The following is a 20,036-nucleotide window of genomic DNA, read 5'->3' on the forward strand; positions in this document are numbered from 1 at the left end:
CTAGAAAGGTCCTGAATGTTTATATATAATCAATAAATATCTTTTGATTAGTTTTTTTGAAGGAGATTATAAGTGTTGGAAATGCATATGAATGGACTCGGCCCATCATTTTGTCCTACATTGATTGTACATTGGGGAGTTTTTGGAAAAATCCATAGCAGGATTGAAATATTGAGAGAGAACTATTTTAAGACTAGGACCTTCTACCTCTTACTTGGAAGCGAGCTAAGCTAATGCTCCAGTCACTAAACTTTGCATTATATATAGATAGTCTTTTAAAAACTTTTATCCAATTTTTGTTTGAAATCAAGGGATCGATCAAAATATGCTTAAAAGCCTGGTCTATGACCAGGACGTCAACGAAACATGCCTGGGCAGAGAGAGAGAGAGAGAGAGGAGAGAGAGAGAAGAGAGAGACAATATTTTAACGAATCTGAGATGATCATCCAAACAAAGATGATAAAAGATTAAGGGCAAATTCTTTGTGCATCACGGATGGTGTAGAAAATCTAACGGGAGCACATCATTTTGTTTCATTGGTCCACACGTAGTCATCATTTTTTAACCTGCATTTAATATCCGCAGATCGATTTTTTTTTTAAAAATTTTGTATGACAAAAATATCTTGTTCTTTGATAAAATTATGATATCCTATATCCATTTTATAATATGTATCAGAAAATCATAATTTTTATCCACAGGATGTCATAATATAACACAGGATGTCATAATATCACGGGGTGTCATAATTTTTTTTCAAAGAATAGGAGCATTTTTGTCATTCAAAATTTTTAAATGAAAAAAATAAAGTTGCAGATATTAAATGCACATTGGAAGGTGGTTAGATAAAAATACTACTTCCATATTATGATATCCTGGATCATATTATGACATCATGAATATAATACGCCACAGGATGTCATAATTTTTTGAAAAGATAAAGATATTTTTATTATATAAAATTTTTAAATCAAAAAATCGATCAGCAGGCATTAAATGTGTGTTGAAAAATAGTGACTACGTACATCAATCGGACAAGATGGTGGTACATAAAGAATTTCTCAAAGATTAAGTGGTGTCAGTCCAACCACTTCTCTATTTATGATGCACAAATCTACTGAGTTCAAGTTAAAACCAAGGCTCTCAAAGTGAAGATCTTGGCCATCTAGGTGGTAGGCTGACTAGGATAAACTGATAACTAGATTTCCTTTAGCTGGAATGGAAGCTTCAGAAATACCCAAGAAAACAAAGATATTTTGAACAAGAAGATATCACCCAGCTAACATAATAAACATGAGAATAATGTTAAATTGGAATCATTTTTTAAATATTGAATAAGTATACATTAAAATGTAAAATAATGACCAATATATTGATATAATATCAACTGATATAGATCAGTTTCCATCAGCCGAAGTAATAAGAGCAGTGATATTAGCTGGACCATATCCATGATTCGCCGTCCCGATATTAGATCCTATACTGATACCATTCTATTACAATATCGATATGCGATTCGATATGATATGAAATAATATATCATGGGGCAATATGGTAAACTGTGATTATACCATTAATGCCTTGTATAAATATAACTGTTATATGAGCTGAGATGAAAACAATGGCTAAAACCCAAACCAATGGCTAATATGCAATTAGCCATATTTGGCATAAAAATGTATGTTTTTCATGGACCAAAACCCCGCACTCAAGGACCAACTTGCCAACTTGCATCTCATAGTTTAACCCAGAAACAATTCGCTGCAACGTCTCAGCAGCCGCTACTAATTAAAGTCCTCTTGAGTTGATAAACCTGGATTATTTAGACATGGATCATACATCTAGATGACTTTACCTATGAGTTTGAATGTATGAGATTATTGATTGACTTGTCAAGTCCACAAAAGAAGTAGGTCAACTTAAAACACTTGGAAGACATGAACAAGTATTGGATGACACATTCGGCTAGATTGGAATGATATAAAGCAGCTGGAGGTCCATCCATTTTCTGTGACATTTGACTTTCCTTCACAATTCTATTGTAGTATCTATTCCGAGATATATCTTTATTGCCGAACACATCGGAGACTGGACTGCTTTGTTCTCTGACTTTGTGGCCCACCTCCCTCCCCCATAAAAAAAAAACATTGGGTGACCACATTTCTAAGAATTCTATGGTAGTATGCCAACTTGTTTGAGTCCAATAATTAGTTTGCGATCACATGCGGGATCAAAACTTGATGAATAGAGTTGAATTGACTCAATTGCATGATCAAACCACAAGTATAATGCAAGCTAAATTTGCTTGTATAGTGTTAGTTCATGTCTATTTTGGTGACTGGTACTGTGGGGGGTCAAAATTTGTGTCAGCCATACCTTTATTGAGACTTCCCATAATATGAACTAACCATCAATACTTTTTAATTCACAGTTTCAAGTTAAGCTTCCATGCACAAATGATGAGGTGTCGTTGGTTGTTTAGATGTTATCTTGCAACTAGTGGAACAAAATGGTGAATTCAAAGCAAAGCTTGCTCTCTAAGTATGTTCTAATGACTCCAAAGGGCTGACATATTCCCACAAAATACACAATATACCCTCCTATTATCCAATAATCAGTTCTTCCTTTTTCTGATTCTTTTCTTTTTCTTTATTCTTCATCTTCTGGATAACTTTTATAATTTTATGTGATACCATAGCACCAAATCTGACCTAACTGGAAACTACTTTTATTTTACCCTCTGTTCTACTTTTTCTCCCTCCATTCTTTTCAGAAACTGTAACATGCCCAGCCACTGATTTTTCAATAGTTTTCCTCACATTCAAGATGCACATGACCCAGGTGCTTGAGCTCTTGGTTGACATTTTATATGGTAAAACTTCTTGCATTACAGCACTCTGAGTGCAGCAGAGAGAGATGCTTGAGATGTTACATTAATGCTGACACATGATCAAGGCAGTGTTGCAAAAATACAAGGGCCATAAAGTCTTACATGCACTAGTCAAGATATCATTGACTAGTTTATGGTAAAAAAATTAATGCATGTGGTAAGGATAACAGTGAATCTTAGCAAAAAAAAGATGCGAAATATCCTTAATCAATCATGCAAATAGACCAATGCATATACAAGATAAAAGCTGTGGTCACTGCCTTGTAAATATTATACACATTATATGAATACAAAAGATAGTATCTATATAAATTGAACTATGATATTTGTAAAAGATAACAGTAATACATAGAATATGGCTGTTGGAGTAACAGGATCCACTTTTATGTCTTTAAGCATCCATGTGATGCATATGCTACATCTTCACCACCAAATGTAATTCATACCTTTACTATTGTACTTTGAAGATTAATTGTATTTTTGTTACAAAAGACTAATTGTATTAGATGGAGTTTCTAGGCCTATAAAATATTCATCCTATCCTTATGCATCTCTGGCATTTGCTTTAAGCGCACTCTCTCTCTCTCTGAAATAGCGTGTTCAGCTTTTCTTGCTTGAAAGAAAGCAATGTGAATACCTTGGAGCTAGAATATTACAAGCAAGGATTTAAATAGTGGTACCGAACCCTGTGTCATTTTACCATCAAAACACTACAGTATCAGCATCCTATTGATATTGACTGTATGTACTGAAACCAACATGTTTCCAAAAAATTGAAAAACCATCAATACCAATCAGTACGGTCGGTACCATACTGCCGATATGCATTGGTATGGACCGATATAGACCGATACGACTGTTCCATAAGGATATAGCTGTTTCAGCATCCTGATACCTGTATGGATGCTGATTTCATGCCAGAATGGCATGGTACTGGTTGTACTGTCTCATTTTGGCAGTTTTTAAAACCATGTACACAGTACTGAGCTCAATGAGATGGTAACTTGTTGGCATGTGCATTATAGACATAATTACACAAAGGAAGAGAGACCCCTCATGGAGAAGAGAGACCACTCGACAGGCTGCTTCAGATCCTAAAAACAAACTTCATATCCAAATCAAATGTGCCTAAAAATAATTAGTAATGGAAGATATAAGATGAACAATCAGCAATATATCACTTATTTTTCAAAAATGAGAAAGTCTTTCGAGCTGGAACATGTTGAACTAATCCTAAAAGCCAACAATACCTCAATTTAATAACTATTGGAGAAAATAGTGGACACATTATACAAGTCCTAATTTCAATTAGGTAAATATAATACTTAGTTGGAAATTTTTTGTTTGAAATAATAGTTAAAAAGATGTAGATAATGTTTAATTACATATATTATGATGCTCATGACCAAATCACATGCTTCACAACAAAAACTCATCACAAAGCATGTAGCATATCTACTGTTTTGTTGTTTTTAATCAAAATCATGTATTCCAGCATCCAGAGGTAGGAATAATATTTAAATAGGTGGTCAAACATTGTTTGCAATCCAATTTATGAGATATACACACCAACTGCACAAGGACAATGAGAGTTATAAATCAGAAAATGATTTTATAAAACAAGGTGGACTTATTATACACCAGTCAGAAAATTTGAGTAAAAACAAGCTAATTATGCCCAAAGCAAACAACAGAGCCGGTCAAAAGTTAGAGACTGAGTGGTTCAATTTAAACTCACTGACAGCATATCATAGTGCATAAGGGAATGTTAATCTCAAACTTATGGATTTGTGCCAATGAAATTCTAATGGACATGTGGCAATGCAGTGATATTTGCTACGATTTAATATTTCACCAAGAAAGCATAATAAAGGACCTTGAAGATGAATTCTGCTCGAAGAGATTAATGCATGAAAACTAGGGCAGCCAAAGTACAAAGGATAGCTGGCAGATAGTCTCATGAATGGACTTCATCAATAATGCCATCTACATATTGACTTTCTTGCATCTGTGCAGTGCATATTTCTGTCTTATCAAAAGGTTTGCTTCTCCTAGGTAGATCTGCAAAATGACAGAAATCAGACAAATTCTTCCTTACTTCATGGTTTTCCTCTTCTCAGCAGGTCTAGGACCTAAAGCATTAAGATCTATGCTTGTACCCAGGGCTTGACATGACTCCATAACAGCATCATAAGATTTTGAAGAAAGATGTAGCCCCTCATTACAAGCCCTCAAGTACATCTCATATGCAAGTCTTGGTTTACCGTCTTGTGCAAGAGCTTCAATTAGCATTTCATAAGTAATCTCATTTGGCATTATTTTTTGAACTTTCATGCGGTGAAACCACTCAAAAGCAGCACTACCCATCTTAGTCTTAGCACATCCTGTGATTATTGCATTGTAGGTGACAACATTCGGTTCAATACCTGATGATACCATTTCACGAAGAACGGAATCCACCATCTCAGGACTTCCCTTGCCAATGAAAACTGAAACCAAAATTGTGTATGCATGCAAATTTGGCTTAACACCCACTTTATGCATATGGTCCCACACCCGCAATGCCTCATCATAAAGCTTCCCTTTCTCAAGTGCACTAAGCAGTGCTCCATAAGAGAGTATAGTTGGTTTCTCCCCCTGCTCCACCATCCTCCTAAATATCTGCACGGCAGCAGAAGTCTCCGACGCTTTAGAGCAAGCAACAAGCACTGCATTCCATTCTCTACTTCCTGGTCTTAAGCCCTTGTCCTGCATCTTGTTAAGCAGCCTAACACCCCATCTCCAGATCCCTCTTCTCCTAGCAGCAGTGAGCAAGATGTTGAAATGAGAAATAATCAGCTCATATGACAGATTATTTGGCTTAGGCCCTTTATCCAACAAATCTTCGTAAATTTCAAGAGCCGCCCACCATTTTTTAGCCTTACCCATCAGCCATATGAGGTGATTACATACTGATAAACTAATTTCACTGTCCGTCTCCCTTATTCTTCTGTACAATTCTTTAGCCATGGTATAATGGCTTTCACGAGTACAAACCCATACAAGCCGCTCACATTCTACCTGAGTTGGTTTTACGTTTGCCATATCCATATCACTTAGAAGCTTCAAGACATTGGCAGTTGGGTTCTCTTCCTTCACAAGCCATTGGCGCATCACGAGATAACAGATGCGAATCAAGAACTTTTCGAGCTTAAAAAACTCGGTGTCCCAGTCTACATCCTTATCTTTCCCAATCTCTCCCTTCTCATATTCCTCTCTCAATTTGACAAAGTATCCAAGTGCACCATATGAATCATCCATTTTCTTATAGGCCAATAAGACAGTCGAGTAGGTGACAGGAGATGGAGATAGACCATTATTCTCAATATCCTCTAAAACCTTGAGGGCCTCGTTAGGCCGCCCTTGTTCAAGATAAACTGACATCAAAGTGTTGTAAGTCACGATATTTGGAACAATGCCTTGTGATTTCATATCTTCCATGACCTCATCAACTCTATCAAACTGTTCAGCCTGCTTTACTGCACTCAAGAGGCTATTATAAATGAAGAGGTTCGGGCCAACCGATCCACCAGTATCCTCCCTCTTTCTCTTCAACCATTCAACAAGAGCAAATGCGGAATGCAATTTCTTATCCGATCCCATCCCCCTGATCATAGATGAATAAACAGGGAGAGGCAAAATTTCCAAATTGTTCAACAACAACTCCACATCATCTGCAGTTTTAGCATCATGCAGACTTGCAGCTAATGCTCGGACATCAATCCATTCTTTTTCAACTGACTCAGAACCATTCCTATGAACAGTCTCTTCAAAGTCCACAACCATTTCTTCCTTCCCATCTTTGGCATCAAATATCTCATTATTTCCAATACCTCCCAAAGAGTCCAAGCTAACCTCCTTACTCTCAGGCTTCTCAGATTCTGTTGCTTCTTTGACATGCTCACACCCATCAGGTTCTTGCTCTAATGCCGAAGCCAGAGCAAAGAACTTCCCGCAAGGACTCATCTTTGATTCACAAAAGCTTAGCTTGGGATTGTTAGTAGCGAACCCAGTTCTCGGATGTAGACCAGAACTAGTTAAACCGCACCTACTGATCGAAAGAAAGGACAGGAGGAAGAAGTCACTGCCACTACACAGACCACCACAAACCCCTCTCCTCTTCATCCTCCTCCTAAAAGTATAGTAGGGAAAAGTATCGGAATCCCGATAGGGAGTCCCCAAGGAGGCTCCTTTTGTGTAAAAACTGCCTAAAGATTGCATTTTGGAGGGATTTTTTAGGCACAGAAGTAAAATTCCAGACAAAGGGATTCCATTCAGAAAAATTAGCACTCAAGAGCAGCCTCCTGAGAAAACTTACAAGAGTAAGGAGACTAGAAAGTCTAGTTCTCAACCTATATCGTAAGGAAGAGGAGGTGGAATCTTACCTTTGGTTTGAGAACTGAGAAAAGGATTAGAAGTTTGGTTGGGGTCTGTTAGCTTTAAAGATTGCGGAATAGGGAATTCAGCATTCCCAGACACCCAGTAATGGTCTCCGCAGTGACCTACAAATAATCCAGATTTTTGACATGGCCCAACGCAAGGTTGGGATAAGGCGGGGTGGGATTTGGCCCCCAGCCAATTTGTCACGGCTAAGTATTCTAGGACTTACTTATCCTGCTTTATTCCATAAACTAGCCTATTTTTGCCCGGAATAAGAGGGGCCTAAGGGAGGATAAAATCGACATTTTCAAAAGTTCTTTTCTTTTTTTTTTTTTTTTTTTTTTTTTTTTTTTTTTTTTTTTTTTTTTTTTTGGAGGAAGGAACTGAGCCAAGGAAACAAGAAAGAGAGCTCTGGGTAGGAAACTGGATAGGTTTTACCGATGGTGTTGCACGAGGAGAAGAGAGCTAAAGATTTGCTGAGAAGATGGAGTTGTAATTCTTTGACATCGACAAAAAATTCTTCTATTACTCTCTTTTTCATTAAGCCCATGCAACCAAAGTGACGTGAAGATGCCAAGCTGGAGGGGGTGCTCCATTTCTTCTATTACTCATGGGCTTGAAAAGTTTCTCCCAAGTTATTGGTTTTATTGGACGCTGAATGATCAATTTTGGCATACAAGTGTCCCCAGCTTTCTGATCCTTATGGGTAATAAGATGCTTATCCTAATTGGCTTTGGTTAGTTGCCCTATCCCCTATGCATTCTTTGTGTATGTTGATGAATTTATCTACTTCCCAAGTAATCATTGTTAGATACAATAGGACTGAGTGCTTTAATAGGTTTTGTATTTGGTGGATGATTTTCCCCTATTCCTGCTGCTTTTGTCTGTTTCAATTCTATTTTACTAAAAATAGGAGAAAAAAATCTTCTTCGTTGGCCTCATTCAAAACTTTCAGCTTAATATTCTTATCTTACAGTGCAAGCCCTGCTGACACATATCATGCTGTTTTTCCAATTTGTGATCTCCAGGTGATATATGGTTAGGATCTAAATGTGGGGTGATAAAAGTTTGGCCTTGAGATGCCATTGAAAAATCCCTCTCTCTATCAATGGAAGAAAGACATATGGCTGCTTTATCAGTTGAGAGGGCATATATTGACCTAAGAAGCAGGTCACAGCTGTAGGTGGTGTGTGCAACTTGCCTGCTGTAGATGTGAGATATATATGTTATCTAATAATTCTAGGTCTAAAGTGTGGACTACTGGTAGCTTATCCTTTGTGCTCTGGCATGTCTTTCATGAGTTTTCCTTTGTTTTTTGATTGCTAAAAAATATTGATTCTTTCTATGTTACTATATTACTCTAATAAGTTGCTGCTTTAGTTAAATTGTGTTTTGAATGAGACATGTCTCTATGTTTATGTTATTATTCTTTTTTATGCAAATTCCTATTCCTTTTTTATTTTTAAATTAAATAATTTTTTGAATTACATTTAATTCAAAATATTAAATGATTTGCGTATATCTGGTCCTACGCAATATGCGGGTCTTCGACTAGTTTACTTTACATTTCCCTTCAAATAAATGAAATGAAGCATATCTAATATGCTTTGGCCATTTGAAGATTGAGATATGCCATCATGTCAGCAAGATAGAATATAGAACAAGCAGCTAGCTTGGGTAGTCAGGCTCTATCCAATTCAAGGAAAAGAGCATTTAGGCAGCAGTAATATGGTTTCTAGGATACCTCAAGAGGCACTTCCAAGAGGTCTTTGTGTTATTTGATGACAATCATGGCTCCACAGATGGAGATACAGTGGGAGATATTGATCAAGAAAGTCTACTTTGGATTACTTAGTTATTTTTGTAGGGGGGCTGTTTTATGGTAAACCAAGCTGCGAAAGTGCATACCTTTATTTAAGCTAAGGGTTTGTTTACTTTATGACTTGAATCAAAATCAGAATCGGAATTAGAATGGATTGAAATAGAAATTAGAATGACTATATCCTTTAACATATTTGGTTTGTGATCAGAATCAAAATAAAATTTAAATACTAGAAAATAATAAAGATAGAATTTTTGAGGGATTGGGGCATATATTCCCATTCTCTACTAGAGTCAGAATAAGAATAAAACTCTTTCCAACCAAACGGCTGAAATAGAAGTTACTTATTTCCATTTCCATTCAAGAGTCTAACTCCTCTCAACTAAATATGCCCTAAATTCATTGTTACTACTAGAGTTGATGCAAAAAATATTTTGTCGTATATTATAATAGCCAAAGTGCAAGACTCAAGATTTTATTGTGCAAGATTCAAGATTTCATTGTAGAATATTGATGTGAATCTGGATTCATTATGTACATGAGAAGAAGCCGCTAGAGCTTTAGGAGATGGAACTCCTGCTCTCCGAATAGAGATGGACTCTAAGTCAATCCCTTATGGAGGCGAATGATGCTAAGTGACCTACTTGACCAACATGAATCTAAGCATGAAGAACCCTTATTTTAATGCTTTTAAATGCTTTCATGAAGTCAACAAGGAAAAAGTTTGATCTCTCACACCCTCCCTTGAGCTCTTTGGATAATAGTCATCTTTCACTTCATTTAACACCTCGAAAAAAAAAAATTTGTATGCCTAACTTACAAGTAAATTTGGGTCTTAACTCTCTTTGTGACTCTTTTGAATTTTTTAAGTGTGATTAAATATCTAACTTTACTTCTTTTTCTTTTTTAATAGAAAGGGAGGGTGTTAGCCCACCAATTTTACTAGGAAGAGAATTACAAAAGTCCAGGGGCAGAAAGAAAAAAATAAATAAAAATAATAAAGATATAAAGCACAAAAAGATTATAAGAGCAGGCATCAAAGAGTAAATCAGATTCCATAGTAGGAAAAGCTCTACCTATCTTAGAGTCATCCAAAAATCAAAGACTCATTTGGTTAACAGTAAGTGGAGGAGGAAGAGGTAGTTCCTAAGAAGTGAGAAGGAGCCTCTCATTTGATTAAAATTTTAAGAGGAGAGAGAGTGAAAAAAATTCTTTTCAAAGAAAGTCACTTTTTACATTTCATGAAAAGTGAAAACTCATGAGAGAGAGAGTTTTGACACTTTCTATGGGATGAAAGTGGTGGTATTTTTTTTTCAAAATATTCTTTTAAGATCCATAGCTAATATTTTATAAAATATCAATAGATAGTTAAAATAAAATACCAAATAGTGACATAATATTATATTAATATTATCATAATATTTATATAAATATAATATTAATATTATAATATTTATTATATTTTAATATTATTTTAATATTTATACTAATATAATATTTATATTAGCATATTAATATTTTATTAATATAATATTATATTTATATCTATATTAATAAATTTATTATATTAAAATATTAGTATCATATCAATATAATATTAATATATATTAGTATTATATTAACATAATAAATTATTATGGTCTAATATTATATTATAATATATTAATAATATATTTATATTAATATAAATATAATATTAATATTTATATAAAATTTAGGAGTAAAAATGTATGGTTTTATGTCTACTAAGAGTATAATAGGTATTTTACATAGTTTTCTTAGGAAAATGAGTGCTGAATCAAACATAAGTTACTTTGCAATAAGTTACTTTTCCATGGTCAACCAAACATGCAAAATTCTATTCTCAGAAAATTATCTTCCTGAAAGTAACTTTTCAATTACTTCTTGAAAAGAAAATTCGTCCCACGAATAAAAAGCATGGCCTCTAATGATGGTGAACATATTAAAATCCCCCCTCTAATAATCCCCTCATCTCAATTCCTTAACAATAGAAGTGAAAAAACAGAAAAATCATCAAATAAGTTGCCATTTTCCAGGTGCAACACTGGAGAATCTCCACTTGAAATCAATTCACACAAAACTCGGCATCATGTTGATACTTGGAAGTAAACAGGTGAGCAAGGTTCTCATTCCATTACATCATATACCATGGAATGCAACTCTGTAAAATCTCCACTTGATACCAGCTTTACATATAACTCAAAATCACACTACATTTAGGATCAGACTAGTTATCTTTTGCAGAAGCAGCAGAACCTTTGGGACCTTCTCACGTAGTCAGTTCTAAGGGAAACAAAGGCACAGCCCATGGCCTACACCTCAATAATGGTGTGACAAGGGCTCCCCATGGCTTGGCTTCTTGTCATTGCTTTCAGTTTCATTTCCCTGATGGCAGGGTCCTCTAACAGAAGTACCTTGTCCTTGTCCCTGACTCCTACCATGTGAAGGTGATCCCCATCCTCCCTCTCCTTCCCCCTGAACAAAAGCCTCTGCTCTCTGGGCTCCAATCCTGTCACCATGGATACAACCATCTTCAACTCCGCTGCAAAGCCACATTAACCCATTGATGATCAGATCGATATTGCATAATTACAGTGTAGAATTTGATCAATTGTACCGCTTTTCACACCAAAAGAAAATTTACTACAGTTTTCTAACATATTTAACATGTTTTGATATACAACATATTTAACATTTAAGAAACCTCTATAGTCACAAGTTCGGCATTTATGATCAAGTTGTCTGGGGTCAGAGATTCAGAATTCAGAAAAAGATTTAGATAACTATGAATTCGACATAATACTAAAAACAGAGAATAAAAGATCATTCATGTATTATATATTTATTTATTTGAAAATAGGTGTGCAAGCAATAAGAAAAATAAATAATAGTAAAAACGCCATCACCACCAATAGCAAAGAGCATTTCTTGCATAAGTTGAGAAAATTTATGGTTGATATGTAGAGAATTGAACAATATGAAAGTAGCAGGGTGAAGCATTTGGACAAGGAAAAGAATAAGAATGTTTCAAGATTTTATCACTAACTTGGAGTGCTTCCATCATACTGTGAAAATATTTAATGGCAAGTTTTCTATGTCATGACTGTCATAGCACAACTATATATTGACCACCCTGCTATTATTTAAATTACAAATTTCAGTATTGTTGTTGATGTTAGTACAGTCAGTACATTTATTCTAAATAAGCATGGGTTGATATCTATGTTACTGTTTTTTTTTGCTACTGCAAGCGGTTTTCTCCCATCATAATGGTTAGCAACAGATACTACATACAGCAATAAAATACTTATAAAAATAATAAGCTTTTGAGATTTTTTTTTTCTAAATTAAAAAAGAAATGAGCACCTTATGTCACTTTTATAGCCAAAGCAGCACTGATAACTCCAACTAATATCAGCAAAAGAAGCTTTTGCTTACCAAATGTTGAGGTGGCTCCAATGGAGATGTCATGCCAATGTGATCCAGTGGAGACTCTCACAGTGATCACCCCTTCTCTATCACCCTTTGCTTCCTCTCTCTTCTGAACCAGCATGCCTCCAGGCCGCAGCTCCCACTCAATGTCGCCGCTCCTACCACAGCCTCCAGCGGCAACGCCGCTCCCACCATTACTCAGTTTAGAACTCCTCTTGAAGAGCTTCTTCGATCTCAACTTAATCATGCTTCCTCTCTTTGTCTATCTCTCTTTCTAAATGTGTGCTGATGGTTTGGTGTCTGTGTAGAGTACTTATAGAGAGGTTGGACAAGCTTTGGAAGCGTGCGTCAAGATAAAGATTTCTTTGATAGATAGGAGGTGCTTTATATCTAAAGAGATGCTAGAGAATAGGCTTTGATGAGCTTCTTTTTTTAAGGCCTTGCTAAACTCAAAAGAAATGGGAATCTTATTGGCTGGTGTAAGCTTTGTTGGCTAAAGAGATGGTATATTTTGGAGATGTCCTACTAGAATAGTAATTTGAGTGGAGCTTCTTGTGGCGAGTTTTGAGGATTTGAGAGCAGACAGCACATGGAGGTTGGCAACACGCTTGGCTTGATTGCCGGACCAACATAATGATACTGATGGTCTGTTAGTTCTAATCTGGTAGGGTTTTTTAATAATGAAGGTTGGTGACACACCATGGATGAAAGGTTAAAATGTCTTTCTTAACCACTTCAAAATTGCATTTGCCAATGGATGAAAGACTAGAAAACAAGGTGAAAGGATAAAGTGTATGAAAATCTGATTGGAAACCACCGAAAACTTGGTAAACATATGACTCGAAACTAATCTAACTTAAGGATTCCTTGATTTTTGGTCACTCAATTGACATGAATCTACAATCCAACTAGGAAGCTTAATTAAGCAAAGTTCTCAATTGGATCCCTGATCTAATTTGGCTTAAGTTTTCTTAATTACTCCTTCATGTGGATTGTTTGTATTCATTTAAATGTTTATTTTTACTTAAATGTTTAGTTTATACCTTTCTTTTTTGTAATCTGATCTACTTAAGTTGCTAGAATTACCCCTCGCTAAGGTTTATGTGGATATAACACACACACACACACACAATTATAATTTAATGTTTTGTTCAGTAATCCTTCTTTATTCCTTGTACAAAAAAAAAATGATCTCACAGAATTCATACATAGACATTATTATATTATCTAGAGTTATGAAATTAATTAAAAAAATTTCATAGTATCCCATGTCTTAAGTCTTTTGGATCACTGATATACTTTTATAGTGGGGAATTTGAAGTAAGGAATCTGAGGAAGTCAATTTTTCTGTTATTTTAAAATATTATTAACATGTTCCTTGGTATTATCTCCTAGTCTTGGACATATCTATATGCACATGTCGCTTTCTATAAGAATGACTAGCATTGGATACTCAAAAAGCAGTTTTTTCTTCATAAACATTATTTGACATTGAAATTTACTTGCATGTTTATTAAACATAAACCCACTGTAACTATTTTCTCGCATATTCGATATGTTCCTTTTTTTTCTTCTTTTTCAGAAAAAATCTTAGGCATATGTGAGTGCACTTGCTACTTTGCATGCAAATTGTTATCATTGGATGCTCAAATATCAGGTGTTGTTTTATGCTTATGATAGGGATATATAATTTGAGAACTAACAATATATATGTATATATACATACACACACAGACATATGCATTATTGAATACAGGCTGATTGTGACTATATTTTGGCATGTGTTTCCCATGTCATCTGGCTGTTCTCTTAGATAAATAGACATTATTTACAAATTATACTCTTGGGCATATCTGAGTTCACATGCTACTTTGTGTATGGATGCATGGCTTGGATACTCAAAAATCGTCTTATAGAGATACAGTTTGATGGTTGATATGTGTACATATTATTGGAGATGAACCAATTATGACTATGTCTCTGCAGACAATTCCTTTGAGAGAAGATAGATAAAAGATTGCATCTTAATTAAATTTTAGAAAAATAAGTGAAAATATTTTTCAAGCAAGACGAAGGATGGTAGAAGCCACACCTAATGCTTTAGCATTTGATATATAATAGAGATTGTTGGTTCTGATTAATGATGTACACTTGGCATGCAGCAAGATTATGGTGAGTCCAGTAATATTTCTTACAAGATGGATCTTCTGTGGTAAAAATTATAATGTATGGGTAAGTACATATATTCTCATTTCGAAGATATGCACACTTTAAGCTAATAATTTTCTCCAACATGCATGAGTTATTGGTGAGATTCTACTCCAAGATACTAGTCCATAAAGGTATGCCCACCTTTATAGAATTCATTGATCATTAGAAGCTTACAGCCTTGTAACCAAAAAAAAAAAAAGAAGCTTACAGACTGCAAATTATCCATATTTTCAGTGTCAATTTGATGATATTGGAAATAGATTTAGACTTGAGCCAGATAACAACTTAAGAAGAAGCCTAACTAAATAGCTAAGTCTAGACCAAATCACATAAGAAATGTATATATACACCCAATTTATGTGATTTGTGATCTCATTCACTCGTGCGATATAAATGATCTTCCTGCGAGCTAGGCTTAACTTTTCAAGCTAGACATGAAATTTGGGTCATAACTTTCTTTTGTGTATGGTTCTAGCCACAAATTAATTTGTTGGTTCCAACTATTTTTAGCGAAGTTTCTCTCACAATGGTTCATGGCTTCAGAAAAATGGAGCAAAGAGCAAGTACTCAACCAGAGAGCGTGGATAAACCAAAAGCTCCTTTTGTTTGGTAGGTTGGTGATACCAAATCACCTACCTAACCCATTACCATGGTTCATTAAGATAATGCGTAAATTTTTGTTTGGTGGGTTGGTGATATCAAATCACCTGCTTAATCCATTAGCATGGTTCATTATGGTAATGGGTAAATTTTTGTTTGGTAGGTTGGTGATATCAAATCACCTACTTAACCCATCACTAAGGTTCATTATGGTTTGGGTAAGTGGGCCTATAAGGACAAGGATTCATGTAGGCAATCTTTTTAGAAAATCACTACCAAACACTAGATCTTTCTTGGTAAGAAGAAAAGAGTCAGGTTCCACTACGGTATTCATGAAGCATCGTACTATGTGGTGCATCGCACGATGGATGGCTGCATGCGGCTATGCACAGTGTGCATCGTATGGCCCGCATCCGCATGTGGCCATCATCGTGCAATGGATGGTGCGTGCGGTAATTATACCATGCGATGCACTACAGAGGATCCACGCTCAAGAAAAAAAAAAAAAAAAAAGAGATCTGAGAATGCTCTCTTGTTCCCTATCTCTAACCATAATATCCCTTGCATGCAATAACATTAGGCCTAGGGATGTGGACATGCTTTAAACCACCAGCACGCATGGTGCTGTGTCCCAGTTCTACCACCAAAGCAGCCACTTCCTTCTCAACAGCATATGCCCATCAGTGAAATCCAAAGGCCCTATTATGTGGATTCCACATATAACGAATTCATTAGTATAAGCGAAGCCAAAAATTATAAGAGCCTATTTGGATATTCCTACAAGAACATCTTGTAAGACATCAGGCCTGTTGGCCTGTCCAACCTGCAGTTTTCTGAGGGCTTGCTGAAGTCTTAGCCTAAATCCCAATCCATGGACCCAAGGATCTGCAGGATAAAAAAAGGACCTATTAATGTCTTTAATATAGCTTATATTAAAATAGGCCACCGAATCCACGAATCTAGTAGGAAATCTAGCCTAATCCTGTTGGATTCTGCAAATAGGTTCTGAATAGATGAACAATACAATCCACTTATGTGGAAGATATGCTCAAATGTGTCCTGTAAATGGCAGAAAGGTGCTAGCATACATGAGTGTTAGTAAATGTTATTCTGAACATGAATAAAAGAATCAATCATTGTGTCTATCTACTGATCTATCCTTTTCTCTCCATCCAGCTGGCAGATACTAATGCTTGAATATGAGTGTCATATAATGGACCCTCCTATTATAGAAACAGAACCCACCATGAATCCAACCAAAAAAAAGTGAAAAGCCAAGGCAAAATAAAAAGGCAATATACTGGATAGATGACGAATATTAGGCACTCAAAATTCCCTTCTCATAACAAGCATGAATGCTCCATTGAATCCAGTCTTTTTGTTCCATCCAGGTAATGAAGTAGGAAGAATAAATATATTCTTACTCTGATGTTTAGAGTTGCTTTTAGATTTCAGAACAAACCCTAGCCAACATGTGTTATCTTTGCCTCACCTTCTATCTCGAGGTTTCTCTAGCATGTGTTCCACCGCGTCCAGACATCTAATGGTACCATGGCTACCAGCTGAAGATTCAAACATTTCCCCTGATAAGTTCAGCCCCCATCACTTTAGTGTTGGAACAGGGCTTTAAGAAATCCTGATATAATTTAAAAGGTAAACAAAAGTAATAAAATTTTGTTATAAAAGATTATAAATGACTTAAAAGAAGATAGCAAATCAAAATTGGAAAGAATGGAAGTATGTTGGATACTGTCCAAGACATATTTCTATTTCTCATGTAGAAAATATCTGAAAATACCATCCCAAAATACGACGGCATTCTCTGCCTGTGTGCACCATGATTGAGGAGATCGATGAAAACTTTTTCGGCATCCAAAAAAGAAGATAAATATTGTAGTAGAAAAAAAAATATTGGAGAAAGCTTTGAAAGAAGAAAAGAAGGCCCTTGAATTGCTTAGGTCCAAGAGGATCTTTTTATCACCAACCAATACGATTGTTTATGACCATTGGGATTTTTATTGACCCATCAAGGCTTTTAATAAGACGTCCAATGGTTAGAAAATAAATAGAAGATTAAATGCATATGACCGTTTGGTAATTAAGAGTCCAACGGTCAAAAATTAAAATAATGATAATGAAGAAGTTAATGGCACTATAAATATTTAAACGATAAAATTAAAAAATAGGATTAAAATACTTGGAGGGAGATTTTAGAAAAAAATTGAGTTTTTTTTTTTGGATTTCGTACAACAATCCTCCACAAAATTCAATTTTTTTAAAAAGATTATAAAATAAAATATATAAATTTCAGGGTGCTTATATTATACAATGGGTAAGATGACTTAACTTTATTTGCTGTGAATAATTTTTATTTGAAGGAATTGGAATAACTCAGATCTTAAATTACCTTTCTTTGATCCAAAATTCAATTACCACACATATAGTATAGAATTCTCCATCACGAGTCTGTGCATTAGTGGCCTTACATATGCATCTTAATTTTTTATGAGAGTTACTAGAAATAGCCCATATCTTATATCTGCGGTTATGTACAGATATTCTCATATAAGTGAGTCCTTTCAAGGATGTGTGTAGTGTCACATCTCGAATCTCATTCAGAAATAAACTCTTTCTAACTACTACATAGGAGCATTAGTCACCATAGGGATGGGATGGAGTCTATGACTCCTATATTTGATAAACCACATATGCTCTCTAACCAACCAATCAGCTTGTTAATACCACATTGAATCTCCTTCCAGGAATCTCCTATCATAGAGTTGGATTTCCATTGATGAAAGATCCTTTATAGACTAAGCTCCATTCCCCTCGATGACTGTAGGACCTTGGTCTTATTTAAATATTTTATATGACAGATTGATAAAAAGGGTCTCTCCCTCATAATTTTTAATGAATTTATAATTTTGGAGTTTATGACGTCGATATTATTGTGTGGAGAGCACATTGTGGTCTATTTATTTGAATGCTGGCCCAATGATAGAATTTGCGGATGTTCATACTAATGTGTATAAATATGGACCATGTTGCCACTATGCTTTATAGATGCCTTTTTAATTCTCATATCCTAGATGTATTGTATTCTACTTTTCAGGATAAGTGTATAATTCACAATGACATGTGATGCCTCATGCCAAGTTTAATCAACATTGCAGCTCTTATGCCCTTAATAATTGATTAAAGCTTTGTATAAATCATAATGGAACTCTTTCAAATCCTACGTTCTGCAAATAGTCTTTTTCCAGTAAGAATGTGCAAAAAAATAGTGCAAGCATAATGATTTGTCTTATTATCAAATAAATAGCTTATTGCATGTCATGCACATGATTATTGTCACCCCTATAGAATCTGTAGCGAATTCATATCACCATCTCATGGAGCATATTCTAATTCTCTAAGTATGATAACCACAACAGATGGTTTTTTTCAGAACAAAAAAAAAAATGGGAAACAGGACATCAGGACAAGCAAGTTAGATTGGACATTTATAAATCAATGGCGATGTACATGCCGAAAAATACAGCATGAATGTGATCTTCAAAATGGCCCTTTTATGGATGGTTGGATTAAGTAGGTTATGCTCCAACAATTCATACGTACAAAACAGAGCTTCAGCCTCAAAAGTGTCAAAAAATCATGCCATTAAATGAAACTTATATCATGCGGTGATGATTCTAAAACTTCTTAATATAACAGTTGTATTTGCTACCAAAAAATTCAATAAATAATAGAAACCTATATGTATGGACTGATAGAAGTAAACTCATCAAAAAAGTTCTTTTAAATGATAGAAAATTATGAGTTTCATGAGAAGAGAGTAAAGAACAAAGTCATATTCTAGAGCTTTTGTGTTTAGCAAGAAATAAATCATAGACAAAATATAATGAAACTAGCCATCTCAAAATTTGCAGCTGTTTCCAAAGGTAAATCTTTCTTTATGGGATATATTGACTGAACCGGGAGCAACTCTGAAAAAAGGAATGGGTCTGAAGACCACCCTCTAGCTTTTTATATGATATTTACACGTCACCAAATCCTCATAGCTGGCTGTACTTAAAGGAGTGTTGCATCCTCATAACTGGATGTTGAAGGAGTGCGACTAGGGTGTAGATGAGCTTACTGAATTGTTTTGAGAAAAGAATAGACAGCATTATGACAATCATATAGCAAGGTGATGGATTGCCAATTGTGCTCAATAACACGAACTTATTATTTTCCAATAATCAAAGCGCAGAGATCAAATCAGAAAACCAACTGGTAAGGTTCAGATTTTGTCACATTCAACATAATATCCAAGTCAGATTTATTTATTATATAATAGTGTATATAAACCAGTACCATGTTATATATCATTTTTATTTTATCTCAAGATCTTTTAAAACTTTAAATGGATCTAATGCAACACAGATACCTCAACTGTTGTCTAAAGTTTTAACTTCAAGTTTGCAGGCTATCATTTCAAGCTTATTGACAAAATATCCAGCTGCATGTGCTAACATCACAGAATTACTAAATGCTTTTAACTCACATGAAAAGATAATGTCATTTCAAATAACATTTAAACTATGCTAATATGTGAACTGTACATTCATACTTCCTGATTGATTATGTCATCTACGGTAG

At 35.0% G+C, this 20,036-nt stretch overlaps 2 protein-coding genes across 2 annotated transcripts; both read right to left on the minus strand.

Annotated features, from left to right (window-relative positions):
- Window positions 1-4,712: 4,712 nt before the first annotated feature.
- Window positions 4,713-7,498, minus strand: LOC105038736 (protein LOW PHOTOSYNTHETIC EFFICIENCY 1, chloroplastic). The gene is given in 3 exon segments (XM_010914606.3): window positions 4,713-4,987; window positions 4,990-7,233; window positions 7,315-7,498. Coding segments are annotated over 2 exon segments (2,301 nt in total). The 5' UTR covers window positions 7,151-7,233; window positions 7,315-7,498; the 3' UTR covers window positions 4,713-4,847.
- Window positions 7,499-11,221: 3,723 nt separating this feature from the next.
- Window positions 11,222-13,207, minus strand: LOC105038737 (BAG family molecular chaperone regulator 3). Its single transcript, XM_010914607.3, has 2 exons — window positions 12,591-13,207; window positions 11,222-11,694 (listed from the first exon to the last, which is right to left on the minus strand). The coding sequence occupies exons 1-2, from the start codon at window positions 12,829-12,831 to the stop codon at window positions 11,465-11,467; spliced, it is 471 nt and encodes a 156-aa protein (XP_010912909.1). The 5' UTR covers window positions 12,832-13,207; the 3' UTR covers window positions 11,222-11,464.
- Between the last annotated feature and the right edge of the window lie 6,829 nt (window positions 13,208-20,036).

The sequence above is a fragment of the Elaeis guineensis genome, chromosome 1 (assembly GCF_000442705.2).
Source record: "Elaeis guineensis isolate ETL-2024a chromosome 1, EG11, whole genome shotgun sequence".
Taxonomy (NCBI): domain Eukaryota; kingdom Viridiplantae; phylum Streptophyta; class Magnoliopsida; order Arecales; family Arecaceae; genus Elaeis; species Elaeis guineensis.